The sequence below is a fragment of the Odontomachus brunneus genome, unplaced genomic scaffold, assembly GCF_010583005.1.
Source record: "Odontomachus brunneus isolate Ranch 3 - 2012 unplaced genomic scaffold, Obru_v1 Obru_scaffold_102, whole genome shotgun sequence".
NCBI classification, from domain to species: domain Eukaryota; kingdom Metazoa; phylum Arthropoda; class Insecta; order Hymenoptera; family Formicidae; genus Odontomachus; species Odontomachus brunneus.
This window is the reverse complement of record NW_022639552.1, coordinates 648227-671478: the sequence shown is the minus strand read 5'-3', so window position 1 is coordinate 671478 and position 23252 is coordinate 648227. Positions and strand designations below refer to the sequence as shown.

General features: G+C 41.4%; 1 protein-coding gene across 15 annotated transcripts in view; it reads right to left on the bottom strand.

The window, feature by feature from the left end:
* Positions 1 to 23252, bottom strand: part of LOC116848938 (WD repeat-containing protein 47) — a 108315-nt gene that overhangs the window by 5994 nt on the left and 79069 nt on the right. For 9 of the 15 annotated variants that reach the window (XM_032825576.1, XM_032825581.1, XM_032825579.1 and 6 more), the window contains one exon: positions 6357 to 6553. In XM_032825576.1, the coding sequence (XP_032681467.1) occupies positions 6357 to 6553 (197 nt within the window). Of the gene's footprint in view, positions 1 to 6356; positions 6554 to 20865; positions 23161 to 23252 lie in introns of those variants that run through there. The other 6 variants (XM_032825577.1, XM_032825582.1, XM_032825591.1 and 3 more) reach the window with 3 other exon arrangements.

Sequence of the window (23252 nt, the reverse complement as noted above, 5' to 3'; positions counted from 1 at the left end):
TTCCCATAAGCTGTCCATCACCGGCGTTTGACTCTCGCTGCTATCGCAACACGGATGTCGCGACACGAGGAACGATTTCCTGGTGCCTTGTAAGATTACATAATTACGAGCGCGCGTAAATTAGCGTTACAACGACGTCAAATGGCGTAATCACACCTTTAACAACGGCCATTAAGCGAATTTTATGAGCTGTTTATTCGCGGAGCTCATTGTAGAGACGTGACTTTGTACACAGCGGGAAAACACATGCGACATTACTCGAGCTATGCAAACTTAATTTCAGGGATGTATATGGCGCACAAACTGCTCTAATTCTTTCAAGAAAAATGTTATTATGTTCTTTTGTTGAAGATTAGTTTTTCGAGCTTTATGAGTGTGTTAGGAGCGTTCGTACTTGTTGTTCATCCCGCGTGCCGAGTGATGGCGCTTATGTTCATGCGAGAACACGTGCGGGCAGCGCCACTGTGTGTGCATGTATGTGTATTTGGTTGACTACGAGATGTGTTTCGTCCTTCTTCGTTCTTTTTGTTCTCATTATTAACCGTTGTGTTCTATTCATTATTTAGTTCTTCCACTCAGTTATACTTAGACTATCCGTATAAATAAATACTTTAACAGAGCAAACCGAGTTCCTGTTCTACAATCCGCCTCAACCAGACGAAGACTCTGTGATAACATTAAGATCTTTCATTCTCTTGCGCGTAAAATAAGTTCAAGATTCGGTCTGATAGAACAAAATTGACACGACATATTGTCGATCTCTTAGATATTAAATATCTAAATTTACTTTTCATCTAAAGCAGATTTGCATCATGCAATTAAATTCATTTGCTGGTAGTTCAAAATTACCGTTTCGCCGGAATAGCCAATGGCGAGAGCCAAGTGTCGTGAGCATTAAAGCTTCGTATAAGTACACAGAAAAATCGAAAAGGATAGAACCGAGTCTCAGAGTTACGCAAATTGCACCGCACGAAACTTGCAGTCGGGTTAATTTTAGTTGAAAAAACATCTATATCATACATTCTCTTATTTAAATAAAATAAACAATTGCCTCCACGAAAAGCTAGAGCTCAAGAAAATTTTAGAAAAAGTATATTTTCTTATTTGAAAAATATTTTATATTACACTGAGAGAAAAGAGTAGATCGAGAAAATCTCAGTCACTCGCTTAATATTATATCTATTGAACAAATTACGTGTCAGCGCAATAATAAGTTGCGTTGATATAATCAGAAATCGAAATTGTTTCGTCCAACCAAACTTTTTTTCTCCATATACATAAGATTGTTGATCAAACTTAATTTTTACGCAATTTGACCCGACTGCAAGTTTCGTGCGGTGCAATTTGCGTAACTCTGAGACTCGGTTCTATCCTTTCCGATTTTTCTGTGTACTTATACGAAGCTTTAATGCTCACGACACTTGGCTCTCGCCATTGGCTATTCCGGCGAAACGGTAATTTTGAAAGTGCGCGGTGTAGAATTACGTAATACGCGCGGCTAAGTATGTGTGTGTGTCGCACCTCACGTAGTGTTCACTGCTAATTCGAGGGGCGAATTTTCCACGAAAACAACGAGTAATGTGCACTTTCTCGACGCCGGCAAGAATCGTTTTACGAGTCGAAGGTAACAACTCGAGGCGGGCACGAGGTCATTCACGGACGGCAAAATGGAAATCGCTGTGCATTATTGACGTTAGACGCGGATTGCGGCTCGTTGACTCTATTTTTTACCGGAACGGGGTATATGGTATATAGCGTCAAATGAGCACTGTCGTAAATTCTCAAGACGGAAATATTCTGTGAGTGAAAGGGGACTGTTTGTAGTCTACCTTGTAATGCAAAACAGTCTCGAACTGTAATGTTACGTGGTTCCATTCCCCCTCGTTCCTTCCCGCCTCTCTATAAAAAGAAGCACAATTTTGCTTCACGCTATTTTTGTGCGGCGTGCGAAAGGAGGCCTGCACATTTTTCTGTTGCTCCTAAATGTTACGGAATTATTTAGTCACACGCGATATATTTCACGTTCACTAATTAGTTTAATATTTTGAACTGAATCCATAAATATTTTATTGCTTCGGCAATAAAATTCCCTCTTTTCGTTCTCGAGACATAATGCGTAAAATTATCGAGTTCTCGGATTTTCTCGAAATTCCCGTGCCTCTCTCTGAATGCACTTGTGAGATTCGGGGAGAAAAACGGGGATATTCGACGAATTCTCCGATCATGAACCGGAAGTTTCACGATTCAAGAGTCACGCTCGAGTCATGGGGGACGTTTTGAATGTTTGCGTGGCCGTTGCGCAGCACGTTCTCGCGTCGTAAACGGAAACGACGTGGTGCAGCACGGAGTAGCAGGCAATGGAAAGAGAACTGTTACCGGCTACTCCCCTGCCCCCGTGTTCGTTGAACATGCGAGGATGCTCCGTTTAGCATGAAGGCCTTCGCCGCTCGTTAACCTAGTACGTTTGCGTAAAATTAGTTTAGCAGATGCAAATTTGCAGAACCAACTGAAATTTGCGAACTGCCTGAGAGCGAGCGGCAGTAAGGTGCATTGTCGATTACAATCGAACCAATTCCGTATACTTTCTCCATACAACACCGAAATAACATTTACTATAATCTATAAAAAATTCGCAATAAAATTTTCTTCAAAGCGACAATAAAAGTATCATTTCTCAAAATCGCAAAAATTAATATTTAACTCAGAAAATTAATATTTAACTCAGAGTTCAAGTTTTGACCTTTGAGTCCTTAATACAAATACGAATGTGAACGTTTCTGTTCTGTGAAATGATGCTGGGACACACCAAAGATTCACTCTTCAATTTAAAATAAAAATCTTCACTTAATGACTCGGCATGAAAGAAATCATTCTACATGAGTGAGAAGTCACTCGAGAGCTCGAATGACTCGGCACTCACTCTACTTTTCGAGTGAAGTTTCTCTCATGGAAATTTAGAGAGTGCAAAAATGTTTTTCTCCTATATAATTACTATGCTATAAGAATTACGCTTGTAATTATTATACAAAATTATTGATCATGTAGCGTATCATTATTGTCACAAACATCAAGCACTTTCTTCTCAATGGTGTTGCAGGTATTTCTTAAATGCCCGTTAGCACATTGGCGGGCGGTGCCCGAAAGATGCCTATCCATCGGCACAAAGTATCTATTACCGATCTGTTCACCAGCCTGTTCACCGCGAACACAAATTCCACGCCCGGAAGCAATACAGAATACGATAATAATCTCGAGAAAACTTTCGGCGCACGCGCCCGCGCTGTCGTATCAATATTATCGTACATGTATTATCGAAGTTAATACATCACGGGATTATACAGGGTGTCCGGTAACTCACAGAGGAGTCGCAGGTAGATTTGGTCAACAAAAAATTCCTCTACCATTTTGCGAATAACCACGTAAAATTGTAAGTTATTAGTCAAAGAAGATTCGTGGATGATCACGCGCCATACGGTAAATGAGCTGTGATGGCGCTGTATGCTTGTATATTATATCAAATTGAACAAAAAAGTCCTCTACCATTTTCCAAGTAACCACATAAATGTTTAGTTATTAATTTAAAAAGATGAATGCATTATCATGCACAAATGTACACCAAACTTCTTTAATTAATAACTAAACATGTACGTGGTCGTTTGGAAAATGGTAAAGGATTTTTTTGTTCAGCTTGACCCAATACAACGTCGCCATCATAACTCATCTACCGTACGGCGCATAATCATTCGCGAATCTTTTTTGATTAATAACTTAGAATCTTACGTGGTTGTTCGCAAAATGGTAGAGGAATATTTTGTTCAGTTTGACCTAATCTATCTGTGCATCGCAGCTCCTCTGTGAGTTACCGGACAACCTGTGCATGACTCGCAACGTACTGGCAATGACAAGGGATATCGGTTGCGCCGTGGGAGGATGATCATTTGATCGATTACAACGTTTCTGTTCTAATTATCCTGAGAGAGGTGGAGTTATATTGATGTTATCAGCGCATCGAGATAACGTGGATAAGTCCAGACTTATTGAAACAGCGTGACGCGTTCCGCCGCGAGAACCGTGATTTCTCTCGCACCTCGCCGTATTCTATTCGCGGCCGTTATCTCAGCATCCGAAACGTGTCCACCGTGAATAAAAACGACGCCAAGCTCGGCTGGACAGGAGTTATCGTTGCACAACGAGTGGAGTTGCAGAAACTTATCGCGGATTCGCATGAAATTATTTCGTCGACCCACGATTCTCACCACGGTCGTTAATAACGTGCGAATTCCCTTTTCAACTGGTTATAATTTGTCTTTTTATGATTATTAAATTTTTATTTCAAAATCCTTTTTAACAAAATCCTTTTTTTCAGCGTATTTAAAGCAAAATGCTTCAAATGATAACCAGTTTTGGGACAAAATTGGGCAGTCTATTCAGATTTTGTGTCGCATCTGAACAAATTTTAGAAAATTTCTATACGGGATTATATTTTCTTGAATTATCTCTCTCTCTCTCTCTCTCTCTCTCTCTCTCTCTCTCTCTCTCTCTCTTTCTCCGCGAGATCGCAAATACATACTTATTATCCGATTCCTCTGTCCTTCTCTCTCGGCTCAACGACAGGAGCTGCGGTGGTTCCCGTTGCCGAGTCTTTCGATGACCCGTGCTCGTTGGTTTTTGCATAAGACCGTAATAACGGTACCGCGATGTTGCGTGGATTCGAATAACGTAATTCGTCGAAGCGATGCGTCGAACGCTGCCATTATCCGTCGCACGCATGCTACCTACGAGCCGGCCTGCATGCGACATCGAGAGCTCCGATTGCGATATTCGGTTCTGGATGAGGGGAGGCATTACGATCGCGTTACTTCCGCGGCCCGACTGAGTCGCAATTTGCGATTTCTCTCGAGCGTCCGGTGCGAAATGACTTCCACCCGCTATCGTGTCGTTACTTCCACCGCCGATACGCGGAGCGCATTCAGTAGAAAGTCCGATATTGATATCGGCAATTGATTATCAATGGGTGTTTGAGTAACAACTGTATGCAATTGCTCCGCGGAAACCTTTTACCGAGCAGAAACACCGTGAAAAAGCATAAACGCGAAGCGCTTAGGCGATAAATAGAGTGATCTAATCTCAGTGAAAGGCAATTTGAAGTTTTTTTTATACTACGAACAATGCAATCGATTAGTCAACGATACATGATTGGTATCATTTCATCGATTCGATACGTCCAGTCTCGGCTAAATACTTTTCGTGATCTTTACGAGTACGAAATATGAGCGTTTTTGTCAGTTTTTTAAAAAAATTTTAGAAAGAATTTTAAAAAATTTTAGATAGAAGATCCGAGAAAGACTTCCTGTTCTTCCTGTAATCTATATTCTAAGCGGTTTCTGTTGACTTCCTGTAATTCTATATTCTAAGCGGAAATTTTTACCAGAAAAAGGCTCCTCTTCTAATATAGTGGAATGTATTAATGCGAAATCTGCTAAGATATTATTCTAATTCTCTTTTCCTCTTTTCAATCAAGAGTAATGTTTACTTGAAGCAGAATGCTTTCTTATGATACGAAAGACTAATAAAACGCGACTAATATACGCGAATAAAACTTGTAGATAAAAGACAAAATAATTTTAAGGATATTATAAGGCTTAGAATAAATTTTCTTTTTGGTTTTAGAAGAATTTCCCTTGAAGCCATGTACAAAAGTAAAATCCTTTAGAATTTAGACATTTTCGCTAAAGATAAGATTATATTTTTTTGGGTGGAAGATAATAATGTTTGACAGTGTAATGACGCACGAATATTTTTCCGAATTTGTAACATACGCGATGAATTTACCTTACCTACACGTCAAACCTACATGAGAATAAAAAATTTTAACCAATTTCCAATGAAACATGAACGAATAAAAAAATTCCAGTAAATGTTACCAGAATATCAGAATTCTGTTCAAGTTAACCAGAAATCTTGTTAACCCGAACAGAGTTTTAATTTCAACCGGAATTTCTAGTTTGTTCATATTTTATCAGAAATGTGTTTAATCTCTTTTTCCGTATGTATTCTACTTATTAATATTAATCACTGATATTAAACTGATCCCACTTCTGACGACCTAATTGTTTTTTTTATTCTCCTTAAATGTCGCGAGAAATATATTCGGCGTCATTACACTGCGAAATATTATTATCCCACCACAGTTGAAATGTTCGTACTCTATCACTCGCGATCGGCCTTCACTAGGTCGTATTCTCTCTTCAACTTGGTTGTAATTAATCACGCTTGGTACGCGCAACTAAGACGCGGCTGTATCATAATGTCAATCACTAGTGAGAAAGCCTTACGGCATAGCCATGTAAACTCACCTGACATCGTGTAGCTTCGGATAGGCGCATATTCTGAGCGTCTTGGAGTTGGAGCCCACGGCGTAGAGCTTGCCATGGGGGTGGAATTCGGCGCAGCGCACCGCCTGCACGTCCTCGAGGGCGGTGACGGGAACGAATCGCGGCCTGCCGCCGTTGCTGCTGCCGTTGCTGGTGTCGAGTTCCGGTCGCGGCTCCTGCTACAAACGAGACGCTCGTTACTTGATCCGGCATTAACACGCAATTATGATCGCGCAAGTGAGCGAGCGAGCATCGTGCAACTAATAATACGCTCGTCGTAGCGCGGCAGAACGAGCCGATTAAGAGGCAATCTGCGTGATCGCAGCCGTTACGAACGTGCGTGCACATACGTTGAATAGGTTATTTTCGCATTTGGACCTAAAATATTCGGCACATACATTTTGGTTGGCACTATCATGTTTTTTACTTGTGTCAAGTACATATGTGACTGCAAAAACAAAACGCACATAGCGGCAATTAACATTTCTGCTTGTAGTTACCAAACATTTGCTCGATCCCATTTTAACTAAGTTACGATTCGGCGTATCAAATTTTCGCCTTGACGATAAAATCCTTTGTTCAGTGCACCCTTCAAAGTCACGTCTACGTGCACGGAGAGAAAAGTTCGGTTGTATCGACATGAAGTCTGCTCCTTCGTGTCTGCCGCGGGGAATACGGAAACGTCACAGTGAGATGAACGTGACGTAAAAATAATAAGTAAAACAACGAGCGTTTTATTCAACGCTCATACGTTGTATCTTTGCTATCTATCTGTTTATGAATCGCAAGTATGCCGATAATATCGTGAGGGGATGCCATTTACACGCGTTAATTGCAAAAAAAGAGTGTAATCCGAAGAAAACGACCGAGGTGAAATTATAAGAATAATGATATCGGATAGGATTTATTTGCAGCTGCAAACGCTTTGGGGTGCGTAAAGAACGATTGGTTTATATTTCGAAGCATTTGCAGCGTCAAGTGGGTCGTGGCCACCGTGTGCAACCACCTTTTTACTCGGAGGATCGACGAATAAGGTATTAATTATATCAGTCTTCTCGATGGGGCTCTCTATACCGAACGCACGCTTTCCTTCGCTCCTCTCCGCCGCCGTTGGACGTTTCAAATTGATCGATACGCTTTATACGGTGCGCGTGTTTTATGTATCGCACAATTTCACTTTCCCTCCCCGTACGCGGGGAGGGGGGGAGGCGGGAGGATGTGCGCTCTGCGTTTTCTCATGAGACAATTTGTTATACTCCGAAACTCGCCGAGCCAGTTCGCATGTTGCGCGCAGCGAGCCGCAGGAGGAGCGAAAAATTTCGAGGAGCTAGAAAGTCCGAGAACTCAGGATAGGTTTCTAACTGGTCGTTCGCTCGCTCCGTGCCGGCAATTTGTTAATTCCAATGTCCGTGTAAATAATAATCGCCGTGAGAGCTCGTAGATCGAATAAACGTTAGTTTCACCTTCTCCGAGGTTATTATCGCGCCAAGTGGATGCAGAAGATGTCAGTTCTTCGTCGGTTCGTATTGCTCTCCGTCGGAGAAACGGCTGACGCGTAAAACTGACAATGAGCAATACCGACATGACCAGAGCAATTTTGACCCACATCTATCATATTCCCTTCAGTTTTTTATGAGAAAAACGTGATAATATTCATTTTTTCTATATAGACCTTAGTTTGCCCACCAGAGGGTGCAAAAAAAAAATAATAATTGATCTATGACGCTCCAACGAGACACCAAAAAAATGTCCAGTTCTGTCCGAACCCGGGACTTTCGGTACAAGTGGACCAGTATGCTGTCTACTACAGCACGCTCGCCCTCGAACGCGCAGTTACGCGTCGGCGGAAAAAGCTCGCGATGCTTCTTGCCGTGAGAAGCGCCTTTGCTCCTTTTTCATCTTCTTTTCTTCGAAAGCACGAGCCCGGAATCGTTTCGCGATCCGCGTTTGCGCAACGACGCGGCGCGCTGCTTCGCCACGCTTTTACTTTCAGCCTGAGATCGGCGGGCGACGGACTATCTTGATGGATAAATTAGCAAAGCAAATGCGCGCCTCTCCTGCCCGTTGTTCGCTTCTTGACGAGCCGTGCAGCACGAGCGGAATTATGAGCGCTCGCGTGCATTTTCACGCCGGTGTACGCCTAACGGTGCAGAGCTCCCCCTCGACGATCGCGACTGTTGCCGCCGCTCTTGCTTGCCAACTCGAGTGGCTTACGCGTGTACAATTATATCCAATCGTCGAGTTCATGCACGCTTCGCGTGTCAGATCTTCGGATAACGAGAACGAAGCCACAATAACAAAGAATCGAGAGTAGATGGAAAAATGGCTTGCAGTTGCGAATCTCGCTGATATAACTTTGATACGGGACGAAAACGATCGCTTTTATTCAGAAATATTCGTGTCACTTCTTTTCTAAGAAATATCAACCAAGTTAAGATCGTTCTTTGCGTCAATGTCGGGCATTAATCGATTGCCTTGGACAAAATAATCGGCAAAACAATAATGAAAATTAATCAATCGACACATATAAAGTCACAAGTAATTGCATCGACTCAAATTAATTACTGATCAAAATCTGTGATTATACACTAATGATAATGATAATAATTAATTTCATCAATCGATGCAATTATTTATGATTTTATATATAACGATTGATTAATTTTCGTTACTGATTTGCCGATTATTTTTTTTTAGTTGAAGAAAATTTCAATCGACCAATGCTCAACTACACTACTTTGTACTCAATTTTTTAATCCTAATATCCTATTCGTTTTCAAAGTTGTCAAGTACTCTGCTTTAATAATTGCTAGAGTATTTTTATATAAGTACACTTTCAATACTTTCAATACTTTTACTGATACTTATGTATTTTTAATATTCCATTAATATTTGTGGACGAACATATTTCTCTGCAAGATCTACCTGTCACCGAGAGAAGTGATATATAGACGGGAAAGTACAATGCGAAGAAATTGCGTCAGAAACGACGTTCGAAATACCAGCTGTTCTCTAGTCCACTCCAACATGAGTAATCATACCAATAGTCATTACATATGATTCATTTCTTTCGCCTAGAAAACATTCTTTTAACTGTACAATCTCGGTGAGTCGGTGATTCAACAATGAGCGAATGGAGTCATAGGGCGTGAAGCGGAATGCAATGGGAGAAAAAATATAGAAAGATATAGTTCATCTGACTAAAAGTATAGTTGTTTCTGGCTCATATTTTTCGATACTTTTAACATAAAAATGGTAGTAGTATATTGAAAAATGGATTTTGTCGTCAAAATAAAAATTTAGTTAGCGGGATCAACCAAATGTTTGGTAATTAAATAAGTAGTATATATAGTATATAATAAGTAGTATATATAGTATATAACTATAATAAAAAATAATATATGAAAATTTATTTATAGGATATAAAGTTTATTTTTGAAAAACAAAATTTATTTCTGTGAATAAAGTTTACATTCTACAAATAAATTTTTAAGTATAACTTTTTCTGAGTGTAAAAAATTTCACTGCCGCTTGTATGTTTCGTTTGCTCCTTGATATATTATGCTCGACACAAATAAAAAACATGGCAATACCTACCAAATCGTATGCACCAAATATTTTGGTTTCACATATAAAAGTAACATTTTCAGTATAACATGCATATAAAATTGTTATCATCAATATTAATTAATTAGTTAATTTGTAGTAATTATTTCCCTACGTGCTCCTCTAGGTACGAGTGCTGAACACTTCTTTCCCAGTGCAGATTTTCAGTCGCGATCTCGCCAAATCGTTTCCTTTCACTGCGACGCGCTGCGCGAACGCTCTCCCGAGGAAGCGCTCTTATTCTTATACGTCCGATCGTTATACTTTCTCCATAATCCGTTATAGTCCGACTCACCCTTCGGTCCTACTCAGCCGTGCTCCATCGTCGTCTCGTCATTAGCGCGTCGTAAAAAGGGAAACGCGGGATAATCGAGCGAAGCTGCTCTTTCTTCGAGCAGGCGGCGTGGTTTACGAGTGAGAACCAGGCCGCGAGGAGAGAATCGATCGCGCCGATCCCCGCGAGAGATGCCCGATCCCGCGAAAATGCCGCCATCGCCCGAGCGGCGATCGCTTCCGGACGGCTTAACGAACCGGAAACGACTCGGTCGTAAGTCTGTCAGGACGAGCGGACGAAGTGCGCCGGCAGGACAGGTAAGAGAAAGAGAAGAGGCACACGGCCGAAGCCTAGTTTTGCCGATCGGTCAATCAACCCGTCGGCCATCGTTAGATCGGGCTCGGTCTTAATAGCTCGTCAAGCCTTGCGAAAGCGTCTGCTACCAGTGATAGAGGTACAGAAACATCATAGCGCATGAATAAATACTCCCATACGAAAGCGGCACAGAGAGATGACGCAAATGCAGTCTCGAGCATCGCGCGCGCTGTTTCGCGTTCGATCGAAACGACCGTTGTAATATCGAGAATAACGTCGATAAACGAGATCTTCGTCTGTAGGCCGATTCTCTGACTTTACGAGCGACGACGATAACGACGCACTGTCGTTAAAATTTACAGAATCGGTCTACTGCCCCATCAAGGAGTAACGATTTCGACGATATCAGAATTCCCAGCAATATAATAACAATAAAATATTTCCTCCATACATTATGTCAGCGATTTAAAACTCCTGGTCAGAAGCTCCTGGTCAGAAGCGAGAAAATGTATGCTAAATTCTCGCGAAATATATCGAGACAAAAAGATATATCCGCAAAATGACATTTACGATCGATTAAGCACACCTCTAAAATATTTTGTACTCTTGTTTTAACAATCAATAAATAATCGTAAAATTAATATGACAGAACAGTAAGAAAATTCATTTAAAAAAGAAGGTTGCATGTCACGTTAATTTTATGGTTATTTATTGATTGTTAGAGCAAAAAGAAAATGTTCGGAATATTTCAGAGGTGTGCTTAATCGATTGTGTCATTTTATATCTTTTTATCTCGCAAGAATTTTTAGCATGCGTTTCCTCGCTTCTGACGTCATTGAAAAGAGATAGACGATGCGAGTATCCAGAAGCCTTAATATTGTCTAATATAATATCGCCGAGAAAAACAGTAAATATTTATTTGATGTAGATATTAATAACATATATTTGCTTATCTAAATTCTTCTATTTAAATAGAATAAACAATTGTTTTCATGAAAAGCTGAGATTTTCTCCCAAGATTAAAAAAAAAATGTATTTTTCTTTATTTGAAAAATATTTTATATTAGTATAAATAAATATGTTATTATGTATAATACTCGCCGAATACACACAAATATTTACTATTATATTAAATATTTTTTCTCTCAGGAATATGGCAATATAAAATATAGGATAATATATAAATCACGCGGGGAAAAAAGTTTGGTCGGATTAACTAAATTTCTGGTGAAATGTGAACGAGCCAGAAATTCCGCTTGAAATTACCAGAATTGGATGAAGTTAACAAGATTATCAACCGGAATTTTCTGGTTCTTTTTTCAGAAATTGTTTGATCCAACCAAGTATTTTCTTTCGTGTAGTTTTGAAAATAGTTTACATGTTATTCCATATTATCATATGAAGTTATGTATCGCATAACATGTATACACACACATATATTTCTTGTTATTAATTTATCAAGAATATCATATTATATTATTAAACGTACAATATACTTAACGTGTGCAATGGTTCAGCGATTTTCTGTGCTAATACGCAAAGACCCGGACTCATTGACATGTTCGACCTCATTGACAGTATGCCAGATCACCGTGTAAAATACAGAAATCACCGGAACGAAACAGTCGGCGCGTCTGTGCCGGAGGGTAGATAATATACTTGATATCCGCGGCCTTAATTCCCCGATAAACGGTTGCGTCCGTGCTCTCCTCACCTCGCGAGGGAAAGGGTGGGTCCGCGGAGGATCCGCCGGATGCCCAGGAGGCCTTCGGACACGCGTCTTCGATCGAAGATTGCCGAGACGGGTCCAACGACGCGTGGCGCGATGAAAAACAACTAATAAAGGAGCCTTGACCCGATTGTCGGAGCTTCGGCGTTTTACTTTCCTCCGTCGCCGCGTCGTTCAGCGGAAAAGATGCGCGACGAGCTCGTAAATTCGCGCACCTGCGAGGGTATCAATTATGACTTGACTCGTCCTAGATGCGAGAGCCACCAGACACGGAGCCGCGTCCCCGTGCGAAACCGTAACGGTTCATTTAACGCCGTCCATCGAGATTAAGCGATTTCCATTTGGCGAATCGCCGATCAGACGCGCGCGCGTGATCGAATTGAAATTTTCACTCTTCTCTGAGAAACCGGTCGGTCCAGATTTATCGAGGAATGTTCTTTATTTCGGACAAACCGCCAGAAGACGCTCATAAGAGCGAGACGCAAGGCGATAGTATTAGCTTGATCCATAAGTTCGTGCGGATTTTGGTGCTGGCATTCGCATGTTAGCGTTAAGAAGATAATTCCATACAATTACACTGAGAGAAATTATCCGATAAAAAATTAACAAACGGATACTTCCGATCAAAATACCGATGATTTTTTATATCCAGTTAGAATATCCGATGAAATTTAATCGAATACTTCCGATCATAATGATATTTCATCAAATAAATCGATTAAAAAATAAAAAACCGATATTTCTCATCGGATGTTTCCTGATCGGATACAAAAATTCATCGCTATTTTGCTCGGAAATATCTGTTTGTTAATTTCTTTTCGAATAATTTCTTTCAGTGTAGCTATCTATGCTCTAATGCTCTAATAGCTGACACTTCAGAGCGTATTTCTTGATACAAGCGATGGCATTTAAAGGAGTACAGTTGTTTTTGTTACGACTTGAAAGTGGAAGGCAACAGCCTTGACCAAAGCTATTTGGCCACCGAGTAAGTTGATAAAATCGATAATTTCTACTGTTTCTTAGAAGATTTCAGAATCAAGCAAGCAGGTATTTCAAAGTCATCTCTAACATGTTTAAAAATCTTGCTTGCTTAATTCTGTAACATGTTAGAAAATACTAGAAATAACCGATCTTGCCAATTTACTCCAACCAGCCTCGGTTTCTCCTAATGAGTTTTCCCGGTGCATTATGCTCTTCTACTTCCGTGAAAATTGTTAGAGCTTGGCTCACTTACTCATATTCATTCCCGACATTGCCTCCTCCGATTATCCCTTTGTTTCGCTCATTACAGAACTCCCTTGACGATATAAACTTCGCTACCTTGGAAGAAGCGTGAAAAATCACTTGGAACGTTTCATCGTCGGGAAAGCACAAGAGTTTTGTGCGAGAGGGGAATTGTGAGATTGCATGAAAGATGGCAAAAAATCGTCGGACGGAATGGCACATTTTATATATTACTGATTAAAACTGTCCTTTCAACAAGAATGAAATGCACTTCAATTTTGTTGAGGAATCCGCACGAATTTACGGATCGATCTGATACGAGCTCATAAGCTCGAGGAGATGATTAATGATGATTAATAACGCATCATTGGGCACGGGCGGATGCTCGTTGAATCCGTATATCCCCGGAGGATTGTTCGGAGGACGTTGTTAGATCGCAACAAAACCCGGTGAAACCGGTTGTTTTCTGTATCTGGGTTGCGACACACTTTTTTCGCCGCGCCGTTGGCCAGTTCGGGCAGAAATCGAAGCTGCGTGAGCTTAAGGGTCGCCCGTGCGCGAGCTCGTTTGCGAATTTCACCACATTACTTCAGCGCGAAATCCTCGCGTGAAATTGCAGACTCTGGTCGCGCGACCGGAAGGAGAGAACGCGCGCTCGTACCATGCGGCGCGTGTTACTTAAAAAAAAAAAAAAAGAAAAAAGAGAAAGAGGGAGGGAGAAAACCCGCTTATGTATGATTAATACAGACTTATTAGAACTCCAGTAAGACCGGTGCGTTGTGTTCAATTAATGTAATTATTCTTATAGCCCTCTGATGTAAGATTTCTACATTAGGATGCGCAGGATGCGAAATATTAAGTTATTAGGAAATCATTTCTCTTTCATATTAACGAGAGAGCAAATTGCCGGGAAATTTATTCAGATATGCCGGGCGAACGAGGAAGTGAATTATGTATCGCCGGCATCACAACGATAACAACGTTGCATCGGTAATATTGTTAGATAGAGAGGAATTTTAAGTACGCTTAAATTGCGAACTCGTAATGCGCATCTTCGAGAAATCCAAGTAGATCGAGTTCCGTCTTGAACGTGTCTTTTCCTTTCGAGAGTACGCCAAAGTGAAGACAAAAGGTTTGCTATGCATAAAAATGTTGTTTACTATAATTTGAGCATTTTGATTGAAATAAACTCCCTAAGTAATCGCAGCGAATTCACCTTTGAGAAATGTAGGTGTCTCGAGTTTCAGCACAACGCGTCTTTTTCCTTTGATTGGATTGGAAAAAAAAAAGTCGCGTGTGTTAGAAATCGATTGAATTTCGATAACGGAACGCGAGACAGTCCCAGAATTCTCTTATGGCATTTCAAAGGTCACTTGGCGACTAACGAGTCGCAGTCGCGAACGAGATACGATCGCAATTCGGCCTGACATATCCAGCGCGATTTTTTTCCCAAAAGACCAGAGGCATTTAAAGTCGCGACGGCTACTCGTTGACGTAATAGTTCAAACGATGATACCTGCAGCGTAAGGAGTGGATGGAAGGTGACTAATCCTCCTGAAGTAATCCTCCTGCGTGTCCTTTTCGCCGCTATGACATCGCCAGTCCGGTTATTAATACGACTGCCATTACTCGGCTGTGTTATTAAAGGCACCATTTTTATCCCGGTCGAAAGTAAGCACCGACTCGCTCGAGCTCAACCAATGTCTCATCTTGAATTACGAGCGACGGCGCATCAATTTTCTTACGACCGCGGCTCAGCCATGACGGTGGAGACGGTGAGGAAGCCCTTCGTGACTTTCTACGGCGTGCATGAGAAACGCGCAATTACGATGAAGTGATCGTAATTAAGCGGTCGTGCGAGCGCGCCGGCGCAAACCGCGGCTCAATTCGGCGTTAATGGCGGGATCCCCGGCCGGAACTGGGGAATTACGCTGTGTTGTTTATACTTTCGACACGCGACCGTCCACTCACCGGGAACAAAACCGCCCCGTCGTTCTTTTTTAATGCGCCCAACGTCACACCAATTAATTGCGCAACCCGAAGAATACTTCGCTTTCACTGAGGGAACAACCGGCGATGATTGCATCGCGCGCCGATCATTTGCCACGACGACGGCAGGTCCGGCAATCAGTGCGATTTCCTCAACGATTGTTTTCGCAATAACGCGCCGTCGAAAGAAGCAGGAAGTCGCAGGCCGACTTAGGATAACAGTAATCAAAAAACAACAGCAGCACAGGCCGGTCGATATATCGGTCGATATATCGGTCGAAGCGGAGCTCGTAATTGGCCGTAGTCATGCAAGAACGATCCAACCCGTAAAATGATTATGATTTACGAGTTTTTGTCTCACCAATAATGGATCGTCTTCCTACGCAAAACGAAAAGATTCAAGCCTCATGGGCGTCTGAGATTAATTAAAACACAGTTTTTACCTTCTACTAGTTGCGCCACTTTCTATTAGTTATGTTTTTTTATCCATTTTTTAAGGGTGCAGCTTGTCAATAAATAGCCTTGAAGAGAAAAAAAACTGATCATGCTGGACTTCTTGAACGATCGCGAAGAACCTCAATGCTATCTATACTTTTTGAATCGTGCATCAAATTTTTATCTTCATTTTTCTTGAAATGTACTTCATGTGAGTTGGATCGTTCCTGCACAACTACGGCCAATTGAGACCAGCACTGTTGGTATAATACGGAATAAAATAATTTTTTTTATGGAAATACATGATTTTCTCTTCATAAGTATATTCCTCTCATTAAGTATGTATAAAACTATTAAGGTCAAATTGAGAGAAAGTGAATATCTCGCCAGATCCCAAATTTATATTGTTGCAAAAGGTTTATCGCATTTGTCGAATAAAATGGAAAACGAAATTATCCAATTTTGAAGCATTAATAATTTTTACGAATAAACGCGAGCAATATTTAAGCATAATTTTTTGAACGATATTTATCAGGCGTCGGAGAAAGATTTCCTTTATTTTCTATTTAATAGACATTCTACTTTCTTAGTAATTTAGAATTCTGCTAACTTCAACTAGAATTGCCGAATCATTCATATTTCACCGGAAATCGCACAGAAAAAAAAAATCTTGTTTGGAAAATATATTTATTGTTAGCATATTAATCTTCAAATGAGATTACATAGCGTCAAACAGAAATAAGTTTATTGCAAGAATAGATTTTATGTGATTCAAAACGGAGAAAATCTATCTTTATTATTTAATTCATAATTTTCAATCAACTAAATGTTAAAAAGATATCATTATCACGAAAATAATCATATTGTAATTGATATATTCGCTTCTCGTGAGAGAGAGAGAGAGAGAGAGAGAGAGAGAGAGAGAGAGAGAGACTAATATTAAAATAAAATTATAACATTGTTGAAACCCAAAACTCTGCGAAATTTTTCTGATAAAATTATATATTGTTGCTTATATACATAAAACAGTGATTGTTTATTTGAGCATATTAATTTCAATCCAATATTTTTTTTCCGTATGGTCAATCCAACCAAATTCTTTATCTCCTTACACGAGAATTTAATGAAACAAATGATAAATTATCCGCACCTGTTTGATATTTTGACATTTCATTCTACTGAGAACTAGATTTCTTAAGATATCCAGCTTTTTTATTGGCGACCTTACTTTAAAAAAACTTTCATGCGCAGAATGACTCGAAAGTAAATAACTGGATATTCGATTGCACGGGAATTGACAGCAATAATTAAGATCTACCGATAACGCCGTGATGCACAACTCCCTCGCTTTCGGCCCGTCGATCTGTCGAGCAGCATTCGCCAACACGTATGTGTGTCTAATTAGCGAGAACGCGGACTCTAACAATGTGACAATATAACGACCGGCAGCTGGTTAACGACACCTCGACTCGGCTGCGAACGCGAGACGTTACGTGCCAGATCGCGCCGCGCGCGACGGAGGATCGCGATCGCGATCGTCGATCATGAGAAATAATAATGAAGTATAATCGCGATCATCAGCGAGGAAATCGGACTCCGTGGAGCGTGGAGGAATAAAAAAGTCGGGAGACGACTCGCGTTGATTAGCGATTACTGGCGGCGTCGAATTAACTTTCTTAATAAAGGCGTAACGGTTGATTAACCCAATACCCCATCGGGAACACTTTCTACCCGGGTTAGTCGAAATTACTGCTCATTAAAGATGCATGGCTAATAGGAAAAGAAATATGGACCGGATCACGTCGCCGGTAAAACAGGATATCAGCGAGGAAAAAAGGAAAGGTTGTCCCCGAAGTATACATATCAGAGTTCGTTTGTAAAAATGCTAAGGAAGTGAACGAAAGAGAAAAAACGAAAGACTCGCGTAAGATTCGCAGCTATGCGTAAAAGTTTATGCGTAAAAAAAGTCGTAAGACACGTCTTGTTTCTAAAATTTCGTAGATTATGCAACAGAACCGGATATCGATTCAGTTAATTAACCTGATTAATGTTAATCAGAGTGCACGAATTTGTGAAAGTCGCAAACACGATAAACTATACAGCAGTATCGAAAAATTAGTGGGTGCCCTCGTTTAGCCAAGACTTCTTGTCTCGCACTCCGATCGCGTCGTGAGTTTCTCTCGACGTTAGAGAGGAATTGATGGTTGTCTGAGATCAAATCTTTTTACTAAGACCAAGCATGGTTCACTATGAAACGACATCAGTCTTATTTCGTTGCATTGAGAAAAAATATTTATTTGTAGGATATAAAGTTCATTTCTGAACAAACTTTATATAAACTCACAAATAAATTTTCAAGTATCTTTTCTCACAATACATCTGTGCTTTTATCTCTTATCGCCTTGAAACTCAATTCGCCAAACTGTTCAATTTTACTCTCCCATCTTTCAAAACAATTGTGTTCTGAATTTTTCAATTTGAAATCACATTATAATTATTATTCATTTATTAGTTCTTCTTTTTTTCTTTTTAAAGTACGTATTATAATATTATATTGTTCAATCTGCCCGTCTTCGTTACTATTCGTTAAAGAGTTCTTTAATTAATAAATATTATTATTATTGATAGCTTCTTTTCTATTTCGCGATTCTATAGAATTTAATAAATATACTCGCGAAAAGCATTCGAAGCGCGGAAGAACGAAGACGTCTCGGAACGACAACCGATTTGCTCGCCTCCGCTCCGCAGGAGTGAGCAAACCGAATTCTTCGCAGAATACTTTCTTCGACCGACATTTCCGAATCGCGACGGTCACGCGGAAAAGCGATTATCCCCACGCGGCGCCAATCGAGGCGCCAAGTTCCGGATTGTATAATTGCGCCGGGACAGGCCACGGCGCGGACGGTTTCTCCTCGAAACGAGCGTTTTGTAACCACGCGGCTTTTATAATTCGGTCATTATACGCCGGCAGAGATCTAGGTAATTTAGTATGTGTGCGGTTTTGCAGAGCGCCGCGCGACGAGAAGCGACGTGAAGCGACGTGTTTCCGGAACTAATAAGAGCGCGAGCGGCGAATTGTGCAACGCGGCGAGAGCCAGTCACCAAACCAGATTAACGAAGTCACTGATCTGTAAATCTCGTCTGAAAGTGGTTTTCTAGCCGCTCATATGTGCGCGTGAGAGTGCACATTGGTCACATAGTTCAACATATTAATTGAAGAGATGTGACCGCGATAACCCGCGCAAAAAGTCATGTGCCGGGAACGAATGGTCTACCGCTCGGTGACTTGGAATATGACGTAAATGCAGAGTACAATGATTACTATTTTAGATTATCAACTGCAATGCATAACACACGTGTGATGAATAATGGTGTCTGATGTGAAGTGTCCCATACTTCGTGCACATGTGGATTAGGTCAAACAAAATTCATCTACAATTTTGCAAAACAACCACATTTTTAACTGTTATAGGAAGAATTGTATTATAGTATTAAAAAATAAAAATTTTGAATACCAAATAAAAAAGGAATAAGAATTTTTATTATAGGAAGAATTTTACAGTAAAAATTACTATAAAATTATTGTAGGATTTTATAGCCGAGAAATATGAAGCAAATATAATAGTTACGCACCTCTAAGCTACAACTACTTGTGTGCTTGTAGATCAGGTCAAACTGAACAAAAAAGTCTATTTTACAAATAACCAAATAGATTCTTGAGTTATTAATTAAAAAAGATTGGCGGATGATCGCGAATATTATTTAATTAATAACTAAAAATCTATACAGCTATGTATAAAATGGCAGAGAACTTTTTGTTCAGTTCGACTTAACCTACAAAGTCACGATCAGGCGCCGCTGTCACGGCTCATCTGTGCGTCATCATTCGCCAATCTTCCTTAATTAACAATTCAAAGTTTTACGTGGTTGTTTGCAACATGATAGAGGAAACTTGTATTTAATGTGAACTAATCTACATATACACGAGGTTTGGGACACGTAGTATAACATCGCTTACACATATATTCGGCCAAGCCTCAAGTAACAAAGTATTATCTGCAGACATTAAAAAAATAGCGAAACCGCCAGATCGATCATCTACTTATGAAAGAGTTCAACGCAACGTCTAAAAGTGGTTTATCAAACTGCAAAATAGCTTTATTGCAAGGTATAATAAATGTAATAAAAAAATATATCAAGACGATCTTGCACGTACAAGATCTCTGTTCGGTTTGAGCGCGTAAGTAAAATCTTCTCACGATCAAAGCGCAGCCGCTGAGAAATTGCGCTTTACGCACTAGCACTAATCCCTCGCGCATATATCCTGTAAAATGTGATAAACCGCCTCTATCTCCTGCATCTCTCAACTGCGAAAGACGTAAAACTGCCTGCGGCGAACTAACTGCTCTGATTCTTTCAACGAAATGTTCGTAATTTCTTAAGGCTCGCTGTACCTTGCCGGCCATGTCAAATTTATGTTAAAAGCGAAGAATGACATGCTGACGAAAGTTGCATGCTATTTCTGAATAAAGATAAGTATGGACGAAAGACATTTGAGATTCTTTGAACATATTTATAAAATTGTCCGAAAGATATCTCTTTCCCTTGATGATCGACAATCAGAATTGTCATGTACGCAATCATGAATAATTTAATCAAATGATGAAATTGATTATTAATCAGCGTATAATCAATGAAATCGAAGTTTGATTACTAACTCCATCATTCGATTAAATTATTTGTGATTACACATATGACGATCGATTAATGTTGACTGTTGACTCGCCGATTATTTCAGTCAATTAAAACGAGAAAAATTCAGTGTATAGTTTTACAACTCTGGTCAGAACGCATCACAGAATTGAAAGAACGAACGAACGAACGAACCTAGCCGACTTGAGAAAAAGCTCAACACACACCATATAGCTACCGCGTCGTCTGCCGTGCTTGTCGCTCCTCCTCTCCTCGGACCTGCGGCAGACCTTGGCGGCCCTCTCGAAGGTGTTGAGCGCGCGCTCCTCCGCGTCAACGTCCAACAGGTTCTCCATGGACCTGCGGGTCTGCCGGCACGCGCCCACGCCCTTCGGACTGCTCCTCTGCAGGTGATTGCCGTTCTCGTCGTGATAATCGTCCCACTCGCTCACCTCGCTCCTCACGTCCTCCAAAGACCTGGTGCGGCCGATGGCGCACGTGCACGGCGGCATGCTGCTCCTGGTGAGGCCGCCGGAGCTCTTGGCGCGGCCTCTGGGCCGCTCCATCATCATCATGCCGGGCGGCAACGCCACCGGCGACACTTGCAACGCCGGCGGCAGTGGCTGCGGTGGCGGCGGCGGCGGCGGCATGGCGTTTCTGTAGAGCGGAGCGAGGTAGTAATAGTCCCGCGATTTGTTCAGATTGGAAGCGATCCGCGCGGGCATGTAATTGTAGTCGGGTATGTGGGGGGTGATCCATTGCGCCAAGGTGTCCAAGGGCATCGGCCGGTAACAATAGGACGGCGCTCTGCCGTTCGGGTGGTTCCTGTACATCGGTGGCCAAGGTCGGTGTTGCTTCAGGTCGAAGCGCGGATCCATACGCGGGTCCAGCACCCGGATGTCGCCCATTGTCGCTCGCGATCCGTAGAGCTCTTGTTGCCAGAACGGGTCTTACAATCGCTTCAGAACGCGTCGGCACACGCTGCCATGTTGCCGCGACTGATATCCCGCTCGAACGGCGAGTAGGTTGCCTTGGAAATGTATCCGGCAGCTTTATCAACTCCTTATCGATCGGCACCCATACGTCTCTCCTTTTCACGTCCAGGCAAGGCTGCTCTCGCGCAATCAGTATTGTCCGTGAGTTCTCCGTGAAATTTGCCAAATCTCTCCCGTAAATCGGTCGTTTCGATCATGCCAGCTGATCAGAAATCATCCGCTGCGAGGGACAATGACAACGAAATCGGCGTGGATGAAAGCGTTCAGCAACAACGCTCGATAACGGCACGTTTAGAGAGTCTGGCACGCTCGGTCGGGCAATACGGAGATTCTGGGTTAGAAACGTCTCTGTGGGGACAAGGTGAGGACCGAGAGAAAAGCTCGATCATGCGCGACCAGAGGTTTCGGTTGAATTTTCACCACTTTCCAGCGCCACGGGCGCTCTCGGCGGATTCTTGAGTCCCCCAACGGGGCAAAACAAGGCGGACAGAATCACTCTCTGATGTTTCGGAAGGAATTCGCTCTGACACTTCACTTCACTCCCCGGCGGACTTGTCGGACTTGCCAAACTCCCGACCCGGCTAACCGCGTCCTTCAGGTCGCCGTCGCTAACCCGCAATTTCAATTGCGATCCTGGTCCCCCGCGAATTCGACACTCCGATATCTTTCTCCCGCCGCCGCCGCACTGAGGTAACGCCGAACTCGCTGCTCGATCGGGAACGTGTGATCGTGAAAGAACTACCGCGGCCCGTACTCACCTGAGTACAACGAAGGAGTGCATAGACCACGCTCACGCCGAGTCACTATGGTCCGTTGAGAAACGACCCACTTCTCCTCCGGCCGAACGAAACTTCGTCTCCCTACCATCGCGAAACTCATCCCCCTTTCTTCGCGTGTGTCGTGCGAAGCGAGAGTATCGCGGCTCCGCCGTGGAAGATCGCCGTGGCTTTTAAATACCTCGTCGTTTTAATATCTCTAACAACGTGAATTTATAAATTCCTTCAGCCCGCCGCGCGAAATGGAACAGCGAGATCTCGATGATGAGTGAGAGAGTCACGCGAAATTGTCATCTGCGAGAAACGCGGGCACACACACAGAAAAATGTCATTCTGCCGCCAAGGAAAGCGATTTCTTTATTTATTTATTCTTTATTTATTCTTTCTTGATTTTTCTTCCTTTGAGAAGATTATCTTCGACAAAGAATATCTGCTCGATGGCAGTTTTAAAATATACTCATCACAAATTTTAGAAAAGTTTATCGTGTACTTGAAATACGAATTTAGTCTCTTTACAAGGCTGGTTCGATTCTACATGGAAGAAAAATTTTGTTGGATTAATCAAATTTCTGTCGTGTTATATAAACAAAAAGAAAATTCCAATAATTGTGTGAAGTTACCAGAATTCTGTTCAGGTTAATCAAAAATTTTCTTAAATTTTTCTGTTTTGAACAGAACTCTGGTAACTTCAGTCCAAAGTTTTGATTTGTCCATATTAATATGATAGAAGTGTTAAATTTGCTTCAGAATATATTTTGAATAAATTTGATGTTTATGACGAACTTGTGATAGATTTGCGGATATATAAACTTGTGAAATACTTGAAACAAGTAACTTGAACGC